The 20,131-nt window shown below is 41.1% G+C and overlaps 1 protein-coding gene across 2 annotated transcripts in view; it reads left to right on the forward strand.

Annotated features, from left to right (window-relative positions):
- Positions 1-16,299, forward strand: part of LOC125903149 (kinesin-like protein KIF20B) — a 70,028-nt gene extending 53,729 nt beyond the window's left edge. Inside the window, exons 32-35 of one of the 2 annotated variants that reach the window (XM_049599867.1) lie at positions 4,940-5,014; positions 5,555-5,672; positions 9,645-9,799; positions 14,835-16,299. In XM_049599867.1, coding sequence (XP_049455824.1) covers positions 4,940-5,014; positions 5,555-5,672; positions 9,645-9,799; positions 14,835-14,915 — 429 coding nt within the window. In that variant the 3' untranslated portion in view covers positions 14,916-16,299. The remainder of the gene's footprint in view (positions 1-4,939; positions 5,015-5,554; positions 5,673-9,644; positions 9,800-14,834) is intronic. The other variant, XM_049599868.1, reaches the window with a different exon arrangement.
- The last annotated feature ends 3,832 nt before the right edge of the window (positions 16,300-20,131 follow it).

Raw genomic sequence — 20,131 nt, forward strand, 5'->3', positions numbered from 1 at the left:
CCAGACTGACCTTTAGTGTCGCAAGATGTGCACTATGAAGACAACCTCTCCAGTATGGGGTAAATAGAAAGATGAGCACCTGTAATACCGTGATGCTGCTAAAACCTAATACATAGTTCGCTAAGCGTTTAAATGTGACTTCTGGTATCTGGAACACCTTCAAAACCTCACAAGACAGGGATGACACCAATAAGGTTACGCTTTCTTTCATAAGTAACATTGGCAGGGATGTGCACTACTGTCAGATTGTCATTTCATAAAGCAGATTGCTACAGCTTACATCGGAACGGTATAAACATTTTGCAACCTTATAATAGTTTGTTAGTTTACTCTTGTCTACAGTCTTGCTCGGTCACTCTCTTTCTTCCTCTTACTTACTTCCTCCATCAAAGTTCTCTTCCATCTCTTTGCGTCTGTCATGATGTCCATACCTGTACTTCTCAGTCTTTGAAGCTGTAATCTTAAAGTTAAAAATAAAGTTGCATAATGTTGCTTTAATATTAGATATCTGCTGATGCTTAGTCCAATCCAGCACTTCACGTACATGCTGAAGTATGTGTCTGACACATTGAAATAACAGCTGTAGACACTGGGGTCAAAAGCGTAAGGTTTATAAGCTTTAATGATTAACATGATGTGAATGAAAGATCTGAGAGTGCAGACAGCAGCTTGTAGAGAGCACCTTAACCAGACAACAGACAAGTATAATTTGGCCTGTTATCAACTTACTTATGGAATTAACATTAATTAGCGACAGCTGATATGATCTCCCCCCGGCAACGATTGCCATTTTAACTGACAAAAACCCCCCCAGCACTGCTACCTAAACTTTTGTACAGTTCTCTTTGCTAATGCTAATGACAGAGTGCAGAATGCTCACACTGTGGTAAGGGGCAGTCGTGGTGGACCTGAATCCAGTGTGCATGTCATTTGTTGGAAATTTAGCAAGAAACCTACTCGCAGCACATCCCTGCCGCTCACTATCTGCTCTGCATCTTTCTTCATCCCCAGCCTTGATTCACATTATCTCATGTCTCATTTACTTTCCCCACACGCTCCCTCTATCATCTCATCTCATCTGTATCTCACGCACACACACGCACATATTATCTTGTTTACTTTCTCCACACACTCCAATTATGGTTTATCACTATCACTTATCACTACTCATTGGTATCTCTCCACTTCTTTCTCTCTCTCTCTCTCGCTCGCTCTCTCTCTCTCTCTCTCTCTCTCTCTCACACGCACGTATGCACACTCTTCAGCTCCATTGTGTACTTTCTTCACATTTCTTTTCTCTCTACCAATCTCTACTTCCACACTTTTCTTCCTCCATTCCTGTCTTCTTTCCTTCCTTCCTCAGATTATTTTTAAAAGCATCTACTGAGTCACTGATGACTCCTTTTTCTGCTCTTCAAAGTGGAGCGTGTTTACACCGTCCACCACGCCCACTCTACTTCCCGATTGGTGAGCCACCCTCTCAGGTCGGCCTCGTCCCCACCGGCTAGTCGTGAGTCAGAATTGCTTCATTTGCTGGAGTAGCAAAATATGTCAAGGGATTTGTTTAGTGATGCAGGACTGTACAAATGCATCACATTTCTGACTCTGTTGGTTTATTAAGATTTTCTGTGTCTGTGTGTGTTTTGAATTATGGAATATGTTTTTTACACTCTTTTTCCTCCCACCTTGGGGTGGCCAGTTCCCCTGTGGGCTTAGTTACTGCTGACTCCCACTGTTAGTCTGTGTAAGATGTAGAGCCATCCCTCACTGGCCTCCCGACCTTGAAACAATGACAATTATGTTTGTTTGACCACAGAAAGCTGGGAGCACTGCTGAGGAAAAATTAACCCAGGTCCCAATGTTGGTGGGTGTTTTACCCCCGGGTGCCCCTAGGGATAAATTAAAGGTTAAATGGTCAATGAACAACAAAAATAACATCTTGATTCTAAATCTGGTTAGATGAGAAAACATGAGTAACTGGAAGCCTAACGCCGGATTTCCACTGGATGCGTGTCCGTTGCGGAATGGCAGCGCTGGTTATCCGCTGCGTGCTCCGCCGTCCGTCAATACCCACCGGCTGCGTTTGCTGTGCGGAGCGGTGCAGCTCCGCCGGGAAGACATCTCGGTGCACTGCCATGATTAATATCTCCTCGTCCATGGTGTCAACGGGGTGAAATGACGTCTGAAAACCTCTGACCTGTTGACTTCAGGCCTGTCTCCGCCCATTATGTAGTTTTCAAGGTGCAGGGAAATATGATCCGCGTGAACACTGTGTATTTTGTTTTGAAAATTAACCGGATGTTTTATCGTGTTTCTGTGCACGACTTCCTGCCCCGCACGATCTGCTCTGTGCTGAATTGCTGCGTTGTGCTCCGGCGTCTGGCAAAAATAGAAGTCCTGCGTATCTGTTGCGGAGGGCTCTGGACTGCCGGAGCTGTGACAGAGCCGGAACGCAGCACAGCCGCAGCTGGTGGAAATACACACATTGACTAGAATTGAATCCTATCGGCTCTGCTGCCGTGCCGGAGCGGAGACGCAACCAGCACGCATCTGGTGGAAACAGGCCGTAAGAAAGGCAAGACGACACCAGAGATTTAACCACATTCATTTGAGTCTTGAGTCAAGAAATAGTGAGACAGGTAGTCGTGCCAGTAGCAAAATAAGTAGGAGTGTAAAAGTTTTTTAGAAAGTCTCCTGGTACATCTTTACTTGGACAGCTAGAGCTATTTTGTGTAACTTGAGGAATGGAAGAAAATTTAATTGATGCAGTTTGATTTGGCCCTAAAACAACATCCAGAACACGACATGTAACGTTTGAATCATTTTTACTCTGTCTACTGGATGCCTGAAATTAAACCTCAGTAGACGTTCTGAAAAGAGACTGGTTGCCATAAAAAGGTCCAGTCATCAGTGAAACAACATCCTACACTGATACATTGCACATTGCAAAGCAAAATTCAAATCTTAGTTAGTCTTTGATTGTCGACTGTGCAAGTTTACAGTTATTTAATTGTCTCTTTCTATAGGTTTATATTAGGACTGGGTGATATAACAACTGTATGATATGTCAATATATTTTTAAGCAGATATAAATTTACACAACAAGATTTATATTGATCCAGGGTCAAGTTGTGTTACATACACACACCACTGTTCGTCCCTCCTCTCGCACACTCTCCCCACAGCTGTGTGTGTGTTAAGTGTGACATCGGTCTGCATGTTGCATGTGCTATGCTAAATCAGTTAATTTGATGAAATTACCACAGCACACGTGCAATCCAGCACTCCGCTGCCAGTTTATGTGTGAGGTGGATCGTAGCGCGGCCCCGTTCTTCTTGATAGTTGTGGTCTAATGTGTAATATGGAAACACGCATGGATGCAGGCGACAGATCTGTTTAAAAATGCAGTGACACCACAGACGTGTCTCTTGCTCCTTCAGATCCTCAGTCTCTTTGTTGATGCTACAAGTATAAATAAGATTCATAGCCTAAATAAAAAAAAATATTTAAATAATTCTACAGCACTGGATTAATTTGCAAGGCCATGGAAAACCACTTTTTAACTCCCCTCATAAAGATTTTTAATTGTTTCAAACTGCACTGGATTTAGGCCGACTTGATACTTGTATATTCACGTTATAGTTTTGTGTCCTGTGCTGCAAACCTTTAACCCTCTGTAGCTCCATTGCTATGTGCAAAATGTTAACATACAGCCATGCTATTTTAATTTATATCAGTTTTCATTTACATGTTGTGCAGCTGTATATTTTCAAACAGGGAAATAAATCCCTGTCTTTGCATTTTATTTTGATCAGTTTCTTTGTGACATCTTAAATGTGGCTTCGACTTGCAACTGAACATGTAGAGCCCATTTCGCAGAAAATACAGAAATATATATCGTGTATATATCGTGTCGCCAGTCAGCCTGTAAATACCGGGACAGGAATTTTTGTCCACATGGCCCAGCCCTAGGTGGAATATCACTTAAATAAGAGAAGACCAGAAACATGGGAAACTGACACATCAGAAACAATCTGATTTTGAAAGTTGACTGAAGGTTTCTGTTAAAAAAAAAAAAAAAAAAAAGTGTCAAGGTGAAAAAATGTAAAGGTCCCAATTTAGATTTTTTATGCAATCATTCTCCATTTACCCATACGCCATGTCATTCAACTCATCACCTCTCAGACAGCAGACCAGGGAGAAAAATGTCAGATGCTCGACTTAATGAAAAACACCTGCAACCTGGTTATCCTTGGCATGCCAGGGGTATAAAAAGAGATAAAGGAAGTATTTTACACCATTAAAGATTTTCCTTTACTTTCTTCCTGAGAGCCAGAGGCTTCCCTCCAAGATTGTTTTGACTAGGAACTGCAGCAAACGTCAGACATGCGTATTTGTTTTCTTTGTTTAGATTTAATGAAAGGTTTTCCACACATGGTTGACAATGGTGCTTGTCACTGACATTGGAATCTTGTTTGAAAGTAAAAAACTAAAGATTAATTGGGTGTTTCTGAGACTCCCAGACAACATATTTTGACTGGTAGCAGTTAAGCTTGTCAACTCTTCAAGCCCCTGTGGCAGGTAAATAACCCTAAATTGGAGCTCGTTTTCACTCCCTGAGAATTATTCCAGCTGGAAAAGTGGTAAAAGTGGAATTGAGCGACCGCTGAGGCCGGTGCGCAAAGTGTCAGAGCGTTTTTCTCCTGATGTCTACATCGTATTAATGACCTGCCCCATTTTGTCCAAACTCTCCTGTCATTATGGAACATTTCATGGTTGTTTTTAGCTGTGTGCCTCCTCCTAACCTCTCTGCTCATCAGCCTCTTACTAATCCTCTGGTACGGATGACTCAGTATGCACTCAGAGCTTCAACACTTTGTTTGTTTGTTTGTGTGTCTTCATTGTGTATGTCCTTGTGCGTGTGTGTGTGTGTCGATAGGAAGAGGTGGAGGCAGAGAACAGAAGGAACACGAGGACCAAACTGACGCCAAAGCTGACCCCACACCAGGAGGAGGTGACAACCAGACAGAAACACACACACTTACAGACGTGCAGACACATTCATAACCATAAAGATGTGCTCTGATACATGCTATACTTGTTTAACGTAAATAATTCACAGTTAAAGCATCATTGTAGCAAAACCTACTCATAAAGCGCAAAGTTGAAGTAATCATATTCTTACATCAGGAGGCCACATTTGTTTTGCACCTCTGTCTTTGTAGGTTTGACTGTCAGTGTGATTTATGCTATAATATTTTACTTGCTAGATGAATTGCTTAGATATGGAGTTGCTATTACTATGGAGAACACACAGCAAATGTCTTCTGCTTTCTGTATGCGTGCACCATTACACTAAGGACAGTTGCTCCACTGTGACCCATGAGGTGGTTTTCTAAAAATTCATAGATGTTATAAAGTTTGTCATCCATCTTAGTTTTTATTTTAAACTGGACCAGTCATTTTTCAGTATGTTTGTACTGTAAGCCACCCGCAGCTTTTTACACTGTACGTGCTGGTAGAGTAACCTCGGTTCACTGTCGTCTGTGATCAGATCTCCTCCTCAGCGGGTCGCCATAACTCCCAGAGCAGCATCCACAGCAGAAAGGAAGGAACTCTGCAGAAGATCGGAGACTTCCTGCAGAGCTCCCCCACGCTGCTCGGCAGTAAAGGTTAGTGTGTCAGTGTGTGATCCTTTACTGCGGGAGACATTTAACTTTTATCTGCTTCTTCTATCTGGAGATTTATGAGAGCGAGGAGCGAATATTTTATTTCAAACTAAAATATGATGACGCAGCAAAGTGACATCACACACCATTGGAGGGTTCAAATGGTTTTTTAATCAGCTGATGACATTTCTGAGCAGGAAGGGATAAGCGCACTTGTTATTCAATTAATTAGAATGTGGCAAAGATAAAAGAAGATCCTAGAAAAAAACCACTGGATTAAACAAAGTAGAATGCCCCTTACAAATTATGTAAATATATTGATCTTCATTTGTAGAGTACTTTCCAAAAACCACTGATTATGTTGCATAAGAAATTAAAATCCAGCAAATTAAGCTTGTATGTTCAATCATTAAAAGTGCAATACATAAAAATAAAACTCTTTTGAAGTCAAGAAAGGCTTGGGCTGCCCCCTGAAATTCAAATGATGTGTGAGGGACCCCTCAGTAGACTGAGATTCCTTCAAGTCGTGCAGTTGTTTGGGTATTTATGTATTTTTGGTTGGTTTTTGTGTTTGTTTGTTTTTGGCAGTCAGTGTGTAGTTCACTTCTGGTGTTGTTTCAATCTCCGCGTTCCTTGCTTTCACACTGCTCTTCGGTACAGACAGCTGCAGACCCAGACCCAGGGTGAGTCCAAGTGACGTCATGTTCACAGTGGACATGGAAGCGCCTCGATATGTCAATTATCGCGTCAGCAGTCGCTTGGTCATTCACACCAGACATGCTGCATCTAGTGAGCCGGCCCTGGAGCTCAGTGCAGTAACGCATCTTGTGTGAACAGCCGAGTAGCTTGACACTGGCACTGAAAGGACGTTGCAATCCTCCACAGAAAATCGCTGCACTTCGCAGCCCTTCCACGTCCAGTGTTAATCCGGCGTGAGATGGAGGCAGCTGCCTAAAGAAAGAGAGACCTTCTGTATAGAAGTGGTGAAGTTGCAGCTCACACAACTTAATATGATACAGTCTCTTGGAGTTTGATATCTGGTGTTGGCAAAAAAAGGTTGCACATTTCAGATAGGTCATCAGCATAGTTAGCACGCATTAGCTCGAAAAGCAAACTTGATTTGTTTACTACATGATTTGCACTGTCCTGCCGAACCCTGTTCAAACTTTGTATGGGGAAAAAGGGAATGAATAGTTGAATATTCATGTTGAACGACCAAATCCAGTTTGACTGACGAAATTCTGAGTCAAGTACAGACCAAACAAGGCCCTCCAAGTTAATTAAATTTAAAAATGCTGATCAACTCTTGCTTCCCCAGGTCTGTTGCACTGTGTGACGTGTTCCCTCATTACCATAAAAGCACACACTAATTTAGTTTGACTATTGTCCCACATACACCGTCCTGCTGCTACAAATTCTAACTAGACTTACCAAATAAATATTAATCCACCACTGGAAATAGTCCCCCACGAATTAACTATTTCCTCCTGTTTGAGTAGCGTTTGTTTAAAACTATAGTAGCCTTTTAAAGAAAATGACATTATATATCTGTGAACTGTTTTAGGAAGTCAGAGTATTGAGAGACAGATGGACATTGTTGGTTCTGGTCTTCTCATGAGATTTGTCAAAGTCTGTTTTGAAACCAATAGGCAATGATTAAAACAAGTGTAATGCATTCTGCTCTTCTAATCTTGGTGAGCGTATGATCTGCTGCATTTTAAATGATCAGCAAATTATCTAAAGGCATCTTGGAAGAAAATGTGAGCACTGCAGTAATCAAGCCTGTTAATGATAAAAGTCTGCATCAGTCTATCAGTATCTGCCCTTTCCAGAAATTGCTTTACTGATGCAATATTACTGAGATACTAAGAATCATTTTTGGTGAGATTTAAAATGAGCTTTAATATTCAAAGTGTGATCAAAAAGAACACCAAGGTCACTGGCCTGGGGCTTTTTATAACCATTCTAACCTCCCACACACACATACACATGCATAAAAACACCAAAGCTTGCTTATATATATACAATGCATCTTCCCCTCTGCTTTGTGATGCATTATATTCATTCACCTCCAGTCATTTACTGATAGAGTCCAGGAGGCAATCGCACGGCCCAGATGGATTTGTAGAGTTTTTTAAATCTCCCATTTGAAAACCTGTGTGCAGCAAAACAACGTAGGACACACAAGGACAAAGCTCCGAGTTCCTGCCGGAGTTATTTGGCGAAGGATAACACAGGTTTGACAAAGTAACCAGGCAAGGGCAGCAAGTTTGGGACACTAATGATGGCTTAGAGGAGAAAGTTAAGACAGGGAACATATTGGAATCAACCGGAGTCATCTCTGAGTTTTATCCTCGGGGACCAGCAGTTTCACTCGGTCAATTAATTGTCGCCCCGGGGTTCCGACGCAAGGGTGCTTGTCTGCCGCCATCTGATCCTCCCTCCATATCTCTCTCTCTCTCTCTCTCTCTCTCTCTCTTTCTCTCTTTCTTTCTGCCGCTTGCAGTTCCCTCCTGCCCCTCGTCGTCTTTTATCTTCGTTATTTTGCTTCCTCCAACACCTCGCTCTTTTCTTTCCTAATCTTTTCCCTCCTTCCATCACTCATTCCTTCTCACCATCTACTGTTCTTTCTCCGTCCTTTCCCTCCTCCATCCCTTTTATCACTGATCTTTCTCCTCCTCCCATCCTTTTCTTTCTATACCTTGCAGTCTGCTCCTTTGATTATTTCCTCCACCTGAACAGTAAATTAAAACCATGACAGTGTTACAGATGCTACAATGTTTTAAAGATAAGTATGTCTGTGATTAAAGGATAAAAGTGACATGGTGACAAACTGTATCCAGGGTTTTCTCTGCCTATCTAAGACAAAGGCGCGCCGCCTGGGTGATTTTGGCCGCCGCCTTGATTAAAGCGTGTGTGTGTGCATGAGGGGCGTTCAGATGTAGCGTCTTTTGCACACACAAACCCATTACTTTCTAATGTAGACACGCATCATGTGCGCTGACAACCCAAAGCAACGCCGTAGCGGTGCGCATTCGGTGCAACACGCTTGTTTTTTCATCTGGCACACAGCTCCACCGACCTGCTTCTCCCTCTGGTGTTGTGTCAGATCCCGGTTCGCACTCGGGCTGTGTCTCTACTACTGTTACCCACAGAGCTCTGCCCCATTTGAAAGGCGAAGGAAGCCCGTATGTGGAAAGACGTCGCCTCTGAGATGTAGAATATGTATTATAGAAGAGAAACACGCATTTCAGGGACGCTGACTATCATCAGAACAGACATGTCCTGTGATTTTCAGCCTCCTTTCATATTTAATAGAGGGGGGACAATACCTGACAGTAATATTCTCAGCTGTCAGGATGTGCCTGCTGCTGTAAAGGGTAAATATAATCATAGAAGGCTGAAAATCACAGGACATGTCTGTTTTGATTATACAAGCCAGCAGTGTAAAGCTCAAGCATGTGGGAGCCTCCTTTCATATTTAATAGAGGGGGGACAATACCTGACAGTAATATTCTCAGCTGTCAGGATGTGCCTGCTGTAAAGGGTAAGTATAATCATAGAAGGCTGAAAATCACAGGACATGTCTGTTTTGATTATACAAGCCAGCAGTGTAAAGCTCAAGCATGTGGGGGCCTCCTTTCATATTTAATAGAGGGGGGGGACCGTATCTAAAAGTACAGCTGTCAAGATGCCCCCCGCCACAGGCCTTTGCACCTTGGTCTCCAAAAACCCAGGGAAAACCCTGGTGTCCCGCTAACAAGTATTGTCTGACAGGCCACTCAGTGACGGTTTTTACAGTAATTACACTAATGCTATGTGTCTGCTCTTAAAATGATGTATTCATAGTCAAATTCACACACCGAGCACAGTTGATAACCTTTAAACATAAAATTAAGCAATCAATTAAAAGATCTAAATCTGTCTAAAGTTTCTATTCAGCATGTTCTTGTGAAATTGTTTCCATCTCTGCAGCCAAGAAGATGATGAGTCTGGTGAGCGGTCGGGTTGATGCAGACTCAGCAGCCTCGTCTTCCTCCTCTTCATCCCTCAGTCTAAGAGCCAAGAAGAACAAAAGAAAACTTTACAGGCCTGAGATCTCCTCGCCCATGGACATGCCCTCACATCCAGTAAGTGCTGTCATACAGGAGCTCATTATATAAGCACTAAGAGTCGTTGTTGTACACAAACACACACATTTCATTCAACCAGGTTAAAGTCTCAGTGAGATTAAAAGTCTTTTTTCAAGAGCAACCTGGCCACGAGGGCAGCATAAACATCATGACAATAATTACAAACAGACTAATACAACTGTCACACACCATAAATGAGCAAGCACAAGATCCAGTTAAAATACCATACAAAAAACACTGTAAATACATAAACAGGAATAATTTTTAGTAAAAATTTTAGGAGCAATCACAATGACCCATAGTGCATTTTCTCAGTCCTTTAAATTTGACTTAAACTCCCCCCCCCTTGTAATCAGCTCTGACAATATCAGGTTGTAAGAGCCAGGACATATTGATTTTAGTTTTGAGACATGTATGTGTACCAACTGATTGAGAAATATTTATATAAAACCAACCAATGCAAAATATACCATGGATAATATTTTGAATGAGTAAACAAGCAGGCAAAAGACATGAAAACATACCTAAAAAAGCCAGTTACCCACAAATATTTATAGTAAATCAGTTTCTTTCTTTAGTAGCTTTTACCAGCAGGTACTATTTTGTGTGGCTGGCTTAATGTGATTGTGCTGTAGAAAGCTCCAGCTGTGCAATGTCCCGGTAAAAAGAGAGTCATTCCCTCACTGACAGTGCACGTGCTGGTTTCCAATGACAGGCTACTATTCTTTTGGCAGCTGTGAGACCAGCTAACAAGAGGCGCCCATCATTTGTACTTAGGGCCTAAGAGGAGTTGTCATTGAGTAATAGCAGACACTGTGAGTAAGGGATGGCTCTATAAAAAAAATTAGTTATGATACTTGAGACATTTTCCAAAATCTATTAATCTCTGGGCACTGCCAAACCAGATGAAGAAAAGTGCCAACAATAATGCCTGGACATCAGTCACAATATGGATCAGCTCTGTTTCATTTGATGTAATATTCAAGGTGTGAGATAACACGTGTGAGTAATGTATCATTTGATGGGTTGGGTTTCTGGACGATGGGGAGATATTTGACCATGTAGCGTGCCAGTCCATATCTGACGAGGTATTAATATCAAAGGTTTATATCAGCCTTCCAGAGAGAAGCAGACAGAGGGGTCTACAGTCTGTGTTTGAAGGATATATCCAGGATGTCAAACTGACTCAGCAGCAACAACAGGTTAAAAAGACAAAGATAGTCAGAAGCTAAAGCCGAACTATAGGCTACAGATCACAGTGTAAAAGTGAACCACTACATCACTGCTGATTGCCACACAAGACAATGAATATAAGGGGAAACTTTGCTGATATTGAACCAGCTGTGTGGCATCGCAGTGTGTGCAGATGAGCAGGCTTCCCCCTCGTGCCGACGCCAGCACCCAAACCCCCGTTGCCGGATGAGCGGAGAGCTCTGGGTGAAGCCAAACACCGTTCATCCGCACACACTCTGATGCCACACAGCTGGTACAATATATGGTTCCTGTACAGCAGGGTTGGTCTTTTTTCACTGTTATAATCATTAAAAAGCAAAAGCAGCACGTGTATACATTCAATAGGCTATATCTTCAGTAGCTAGCTAGCTAACCCTACACTTTTCAGGGTTTGATTTGGGTTTTGGAACAGGGAAGAAACGTATATCTTTTTCCAACCTCTCCAGGTAACGAGTATCATTAATTCACAACGTGCCCCAGGCACAACATTTAGCTCCAAATCCACAAAACCAGCCTGAAAATGAAGGAAATCTGAGACGATTGCATTAGAGTCAATGGAGCACAGCTGTTTTGTTTTTTTGGTTGGACGCTGGTCTGAGCCAGCCCAATGCTACATCATGATTGGCCAGTATGTGTTCAGGGGTAGAACTTAGCAAAGGGTCAATTAGGGGGTGAGTTTCTAAACCATTGCCACATGGGACACCCTGAGCACACATTGCTGCCCACAACTGTAATAACACTTAAGTAGATTGTGTCCCCCCATTATGTCTTGTAGAGTATTAACACCCTTGTCTCCCCACTATGGAAAAAGTATTGGCTTCCTATTTTTCAAAAGTAAAAATTTCTGCTCTTCAGTGGGGCACCATGACACAAGTCTTTGGATTCAGCAACATTTAAGTAGACACAGAGCAAATTAGCATTAGTACCATTCAATCTTATGCAGGTTAGTGCCTCCTGGTCATTTTTCTTTTCAAAGTAGAAGCTTTATTTCTGGAGTTTTGTTCCACAAAAAGGTGCTGATAACAGAATGCAACTTCTTCCAGCGCTTATCCAGTGGGACTTAAGGTACCATTGAGCTAATACAATTGACACGAGGCAATGCATTCATTCTAATTAGTGAAAGTCTAGACTGAGTCGAGATAGGGAGCACACCCCATCTCTTTAAGTCGCCATCAATATCATTTAGGACTTTATTGTAGTTGTAAGTGGATAGTGTGTCGAGGGAAGGATAGATGGAAAGCTCTTAAGTATTCCAAATTGCAAACAACCCTGAAAGAAGGTGCCTCCTCATTTAATTCTTCCAACGGCATTTATGCTGATTTTGCCCAGCTAATCTGTAGACTGTAGAAGAATGGTTGTATTCTTCAAAATAGGGTATCAATGAAAGTATTGATATGGAATTTTAATGGATGCCAAGCTTTATACCCCAATCAAGAGTCACCCTGACAGGTTATCACATAAAAACTATCCTTTATACCTCATTGCTTGTGTTTGGTATTAGGAAACAGATTTTTGTTTTAGATATCAGAGCACTTACTTATTTACTCTAGTCTTATTTCAGCTGCCCTACTGGACAGTCTAAGTAGCAAAACATGTCCATGTCCAACCTGACCTTAACATTTCAAGGCTCGTCACCTATGATGTACTCCCTGCAACAAAAGATGGGAAACTAGTGAGCCATAAAGCAACTTATACTGCAGCAGGAACAGCTTTCAGATAACAGCTGAGTTACTTGAACCAAGTATTTGCCATTTAGCAGTAGTAGTTCTTCACTCTGGACAGTTTTCATTGATTCCACTGAAGGAATTGTTTGACTAAAGAACTTCTAAGTGCTTTGAGCAGCACAAACAAATTCAATTTGCATCCCAATTTATTACAACTAGGACTTTCTGTGAGTGTGTTAATGTTGCTTGGTTTTTCTTAAGCAACTTGCAATTTCTTCAACTATTTATGAGACTTAGTGCCAAGTAGCACTTAGTTTTTGCTTGCTTTAGTAATATCTGGGGCAAGGGACATACTTTTGTTATACTGCGTCTCTACGCAGCTGCAAATGTTTCCCTCATTTGTGTAAGTTTACAATTTTTCAACTCCAGATCTCTTTCTCGCACCACTTGTAAATCCCACGGCACTTATCCCACAGAGCCTTGAGAAGGGATTCAGTGACATGCCATAAAAAATGAATAGCAGCAGACTTCTTCTAATGCTGCACTGTATTGAGTGGTTCTCAGAGTACGTGTTATATGGTAATTATCTGTATCTTAGTAAAGGCTAGTTGCTTTCTACATTGTTTATGTAGATCACATCAGATCAGTTGGAACTGACCTTTTTACAGTTACTGTAAAATGATGAACTGATCTCCAAAAGGCATGGAGTTAAAGATGAATCATGCTTCTCAACATTTTAAGCAGAGTTTTTTTGTTGTTGTTGTTTGTTTTGTACAATTTTAGAGCGAGAAAAAGGAGAGGAGCACCATGCAAAAGTTTGGGCACCCCAAGACATTTGACCTCTCAGACAACTTCTACAGGGTCTTGGACCTTAATTAGCTTCTTAGGGCTCTGGTTTGTTCACAGTCATCGTTAGGAAAGGCCAGGTGATGCAAATTTCAAAGCTTTATAAATACTCTGACTCCTGAAACACTGTCCCAACAATCAGCAGCCATGGGCTCCTCTAAACAGCTGCCTTGCACTCTGAAAACTAAAATAACTGATGCCCACAAAGCAGGAGAAGACTATAAGAAGACTGAAGTGTTTTCAGGTAGCTGTTTCCTCAGCTTGTAATGTAATTAGGAAATGGCAGTTGACATGAACTGTGGAAGTCAAGTTGAGGTCTGGAAGACCAGAAAAACTTTCCAAGAGAGCTGCTTGCAGGATTGTTAGAAAGGCAAATAGAAATCCCTGTATGACCTGCAGGAAGATTGATCAGACTCTGGAGTGGTGGTGCACTGTTCTACCGTGACAAAGAGTCATCAGAAAAAAACCTCTTCTGTGTCCTCACCACAAAATTCAGTGTAGAAAGTTTGCAGAAGGAATATCTGAACAAGCCTGGTGCTTTTTGGAAACAAGTCCTGTAGTCTGATGAAGTTAAAACAGAACTTTTTGGATGCAGTGAGCAAAGGTGTGTTTGGAAAAAAAAGGAACGCCTGTCCAGCTGTTAAACACGAGGGTGAATCGATGATGCTTTGTGATTGTGTTGCATCCAGTGGTGCAGCAAACATTTTACAGGTAGATGGAAGAATGGATTCAGTTGAAATCCGTAAAAGAGAGAGAGAGAGAGAGAGAAGAGGCTTTTACGTCAGGGCACTGATCCTGAACACACCTCAAAATCCACAAGATTCAAGAGGTGCAAGCTGAAGGTTTTGCAGAGGCCCTCACAGTCTCCTGACCTAAACATCACTAAAAATCTGTGGATAGACCTCAAAAGAGCAGTGCATGAAGACGGCCCAAGAATCTCACAGAGCTGGAAGCCTTTAGCAAGAAGAACTGGAGAAAATCCCCCAAACAAGAACTAAAAGACTCTTAGCTGGTTACAAAGGCATTTAGAAGCTGTGATACTTGCCAAAAGGGATGCTACTAAGTACTGACCAGGCAGGGTGCCCAAACATGTGCCTCAGGCCCTTTTCATTTTTGTTGTTTTGAAGCTGTAAAAGAAATGTGTCATCTTAGACTTCATGTCTTCTACTTACTTATCAACTCACAGTAAAACAAATTTGGACCAGGGGTGCCCAAACTTTGGCATGCTGCTGTACTGTTACACACAAATACACACACGTCTTTAACAATTTGTTCTTGTCTCGTTATAGATCATCAGCAGAGAGCCAGAGGAGAAGGAAAGTGACCATCAGATCATTAAGAGACGCCTGCGCCCCAAGATGACTAAATAATTAACCCACTTAGAGTACTGTACACCATCTATTTTTGGCTGAACACTATCTTAATAAAATGAAGGGAGCATTTAGCTGCTTTAAGCCCAACACATATGTTCTATGTTACGATGGCTCTAAAGTAAAAACATAACCTTTAAGTTATCTTATTTAATCTAAAACATTTATTTGAATAGTTAAATACTAAAGTAGAGCCATGTTACTAATATACAGCTACGTGGCAAGCAGGCAGTTAAAGGAATAGTTCAACATTTTGGAAAGCCCATTTATTCTTTTTTCTGCTCAGAGCTCAATGAGAAGATTAATACCACTGTTATCCATTGGATCTTTATTAAATCTAACTCTGAAAAAAACATGTCCCAAAATGTTGAACTATTCTTTCAAAAAACTGATAAATGATTTAATCAACTTTTGTCTTGTAGATTTTTTTTCTTTGAGAGATGCTGTGTTGTCCACATTTACCATCAAATGCCTCCAGTCACTGCGTTTATTCTGTTAAATAATAAGCACTCTAAATTTGTATATCTTTTCACTTTATAGACATAAGATGCTGCCTTTTTTCTTATTTTTCATGTGCAATTTTTATTGAAATATCGGGCGGGGCTAGAGTTTGGTTATTATTTGTATTTTTTGTTTATTTTTACTTATTTGAGTAAGCTCCATCACTTAAAGTTTATTTTCATTTTTCAAACCTCTGTTGTGTTGACAGCAGAAATAACTTCTTTATCTCATAGTGAACCACTGACTTATTTTCTGAAAGTGATATCAACAGAGCTGCTAAGGGAGCATTAAAAATGTCTCACATGGTTCTCAGCAACTTTTTTTTTCCATTTTCATAATGGTTCAGATATTCAGATGCCAAGTGCCTCTGTAGTTTACTTTGTATTCAGCTGTAAAACATCCACTACACATTCACTAGACTCCTACTGCACTTTATCTCTTTCCTCGAACAAACTTAAGAAAAGGAACAAAATGTGATCGTACACTAAAGCTAGGTAAGGCTGGACAAAATGATCGATGGTTCTGCTGTGTACCTGTTACTGAAACACATTCATGCAGTCTTCTTGTAATAGTTCAGGATTCTGTCTCCGACTGCTAAAAGCAGCCACTTGGATGTTGCGCTCTTCAGTTCACTATTATGTTTTTGATGAAGGACTGCTTATTGTTTGAGCTTATGTACAGTAAAATGTTGTTTAAACTGACGATGTTTAAAAGAAAACTTTCATTCCTGAGGTTTATTTTCTGAAAATGTGCACTTTTCTATATTTCACTCATTCCATCCTTTATACTCATACCATCATGTTTTCTATAGATCTTAAGTCATTTGACTATTAAAAATACAAACATTTGCTTCTCATATATCGGAATTTGCGTTTTTTCTTTGAGCCTGGTATTGACAATATGATGATCTGAACTCAAGTAGACAGCCGAGACACATTGGCCCAATCCCATGTCTACCCCTTAAATCCTCTTAAATCCACTTGGTATTGAGTGCCCTCGTTTGCGAGATAACCTTTGATGAGGGAAGTGAGAAATATTAGGGTAGAGATCTTTCCCTAAGAAATGAGACACCACTTCATGCAAATCGACGTTTTCTAGTTCTGATCTTTTCCAAAACTTGCCGAAGTCGCTGACTTTGCAAGGTGTTTGGGAAATTTCATCTTCCACGTTGTTGAAAGTGTGGGTCGGGGCTCCCTTGGAATCTAGAGGGGGGTTTAAGTGTTGGAAACCACTTCCACTACCTCAATTCTGTTTTGGGACACCACTAGCCTAAACATGAATGCGCACAACCAAGCGGAAGTGGGTATTTCCAGGGGAAGTATTGGGTATTGGGACAGGCCCATTGTCTTTACACCTCTGTCTCCAGCTGACCACTTGTGTTCAATTTTGTTACTGCCTACCTCACTTACAAAACATGGTCAGAGAGCTCTGTGCAAAGTTATTACACCCACAGTCTCACTAGCTGCTTGCTCGTTATGTCTGCGGCTGTGTGGGTACAACTGGAGATTTCTCTGCCAGCAGAATTTAACATGTCTCCTTCAATAAGGCCAAACGATGGATGGTCACTTAACACTTCATCCAACTCGTCGTAAAAGAGGCAAGTTATATAGCGTTAGCACACCATCACCAATATAACCCCCATGTCCTGCATTGATGACATGGTCCCTGTTGAGGACAAATCAAGACACATTTAAGCATTTAAGCATTTACGCTACAAAAGTTAGATGGTCAAATATGTCTCAGACCATCTCAGCAAGCGGTTTGAGTGATTGGATCACAATGCATCTCAGTGGTCATTTACACTTGTAATTATGGCTTCCACTTGTGGTCTAAGCACCCAAGATGCATGTTAATACCAGGTGTGACCAGACTCTTTGTTTCATGTTTTAAAACCAAACTTCTTTAGGGTTTTTCAGTGCTGGTAGTAGGAAAGATACCTTTTAAAAACATCACTCTGTCACACACTTGTCTTGCTTTTGATTTATAAACTGCTTCAACACCCAGAATCTCATGTTTGATATTTATACGTAATATATAATTAAATATTTTGATACTCTTAAGTAGGCCACCCTCTGTAGAACGCCATCACTCTGAAAGCCTGTTGTCAACACTCATCACTCCCTCAGTCTCAAAGATCAGGCAATAAATCAACCACATGCACATGTACATGAAACTCTGCTTTCACAGACTTCAAGCAGCAGTTTTGATGTTTGCAATTAAAGATGGTTGTTGTGTAGAAGTGGGAACAACAAGCTTAAAAGCTGTTGCTGACAGCGAGCCCCACAGGTGGCTTATGTTGGAGGTGGACTGTTTTCAAGTCTCTGTGATGTGTGGGCACAAGTAAAGACCATGTTTTTCAGTAAAGAAGAATTGAAAATCGTTCAAAGTAAGCCACTGAACCAAGAGTATGAAATGTTGATGTATTTGAAAAATAACTGCTGACCAGAGAGTTCACCATCCTAGACTACAGGATTAAGTTTCACATCTAAATGTCCTTTCTTCCAGTGGATTATATCCAGCATTATATTTTTTAAATGTTGTGATAATGGTGCAGATTTTCAGACAGTCTCTCTTGGAAGGCGTTCGTAGTGTTTCACTCTGTTGTTCACATGAATAGTGACAGAAATACCCACGGATTTACAGACAGCTCTCGATGGATTACTTTGATACTGAAGAAAACAGAAAAACATCTGGCAAGCTCTGAAGCATTTTTCTATTATTATTATTTCTAAGTGGGTTTATGGACACTTGAGGGGGATTTACACTTGTGTGGCAGACCCTGCACCGTAGCCTGTACTGTTGTGAGCATTTATTCTTGTGCGGTGGTGTCTGTCACTCTGCAGTTACACCTCCAAACCACTAGTCAGCGGTGGAGGTTCCTGTGAAGTGCTATAAAGTTTAGTTGGTTCAAAACACACATTAAACTCACATTGAACTCACATTAAACATGGCTTATAGAGAGAGTTTCAAACACAAGTACACAAATCAGCTTCACTATAACTCGCAGCATTCACAGATAAACACTTGTCTTTATCTGGACACATTTTCCCCACAGATACAACATGCTAATGTTAGTAGCACAAGCCTATGGCATTTTACATGATATAAATTAGCGTAGCAATGAGGAGATATCCTGATTTATATGAAGCCAGGATAAATCACACACAAGACTTAAAATGCCATTTTTGTGGTGGCTTTACTGTATTCACAATTTATTGTTTCTCATCTGTGAAATCAAAGTAAATAAAAGCTTCATTTCCACTGAGGGAAATGGCTTCAACTTAAAAAAGTAGACAGGAGTTCTGTGTCGCGGTGCCGTAGCATTGTTCCGACTTCTCATTAGTCCGACGTCCCATTGTTCCGACTTCTCATTGTTCCGACCTCTCATTAGTCCGACCTCTCATTGTTCCGACCTCTCATTAGTCCGACGTCCCGTTGTTCCGATATGTGATTATACTAGGCTATACTGTATTTGTGTACCATAGAGGATCAGCAAACGCAACAAAAGTAGGCTACTGGTCGAGATACAAGTGTCATAGAGAGGAGAGAGTGAAACACCATAACCTCCTGTTATTAACTCTGGGGTCCGGGTTGTGTGGGGAGCTCTCCGCGGTGCTGAACGGCTCCTGGCGGGCGTATTTCTGCCTTGATGATGCGCTGCGACCGGCTCTGGGTCAGCTGGGAAAGGCTTGAGGCGAAGCAGGCTCACGGCTTATGTGTTTGCCACTTTCTTTTTCATTTTAACCCACACCATGATCTTTTCCTGACCCTAACCAAGTGGTTTTTGTGCCTAAACCTAACCAGACCTTAACCACAGGGCATCATGATGATTTCGGAACAACGAGACTTCAAAACAATGGGTTTAATATGGTCGGACCAATGGGCTGTCGGACCAATGGGCAGACCCCCTGTGTCGCAGCAAAGTGTCGTGTATGTACACAGCGACACAGACTTCCTGTCAATTTTTTTTAAGCTGAAATTTAAGTAAGCTTTTATTTACTTCAATTTCACAGATAAGAAACAATAAATTGTGAAGACAATAAAGCCTCTACAAAAATTTTTTATTTTAAGTCTTGTGTGTGATTTATCCTGGCTTCATATGAGAAAAAAAATCTCTGCCAGCTGCTAGGCTAATTTGTAAAATGTCATAGGCTTGTACTACTAACATTTGTATTTGTTTGGAAATCATGTTTAGTATAAGACAGACAGTTGTTTTGTCAGTGAACCTTGTGAGTTGTAATGAAGTCGAATTGTGTACCATTACCTTTGTTAAAAGTTGCTGTTGTTCCTGGTTTTATATGAGAAGAGGAAATCTACGCCAGCTGCTAGGCTAATTTATACAATGTAAAATGCCATAGGCTTGTGCTAATAACATTAGCATGTTGTATTTGCGGGGAAAATGTGTCCAGATAAAGACAAGTGTTTGTGAATGCTGCGAGTTATAGTGAAGCTGATTTGTGTACTTGTGTTTGAAATGGTCTCTATTAAGGCATGTTTAATGTGTGTTTTGAATCAACTAAATTTTGCAGCACTTCACAGAAACCCCACCGCCTACTAGTGGTTTGGAGGTGTAACTGCAGAGTGATTGATGATGATTTCGTCTTACATTAACACACCATACATCGTGCTGTGACCTTAATTTCATTGTTTTTTAAGTGATGAATTAAAAAACACGAAGCAAAATTCATCTTGTATCCTTTAAATCAGAAGCAGCT

The sequence above is a fragment of the Epinephelus fuscoguttatus genome, linkage group LG16 (assembly GCF_011397635.1).
Source record: "Epinephelus fuscoguttatus linkage group LG16, E.fuscoguttatus.final_Chr_v1".
Lineage (NCBI taxonomy): Eukaryota > Metazoa > Chordata > Actinopteri > Perciformes > Serranidae > Epinephelus > Epinephelus fuscoguttatus.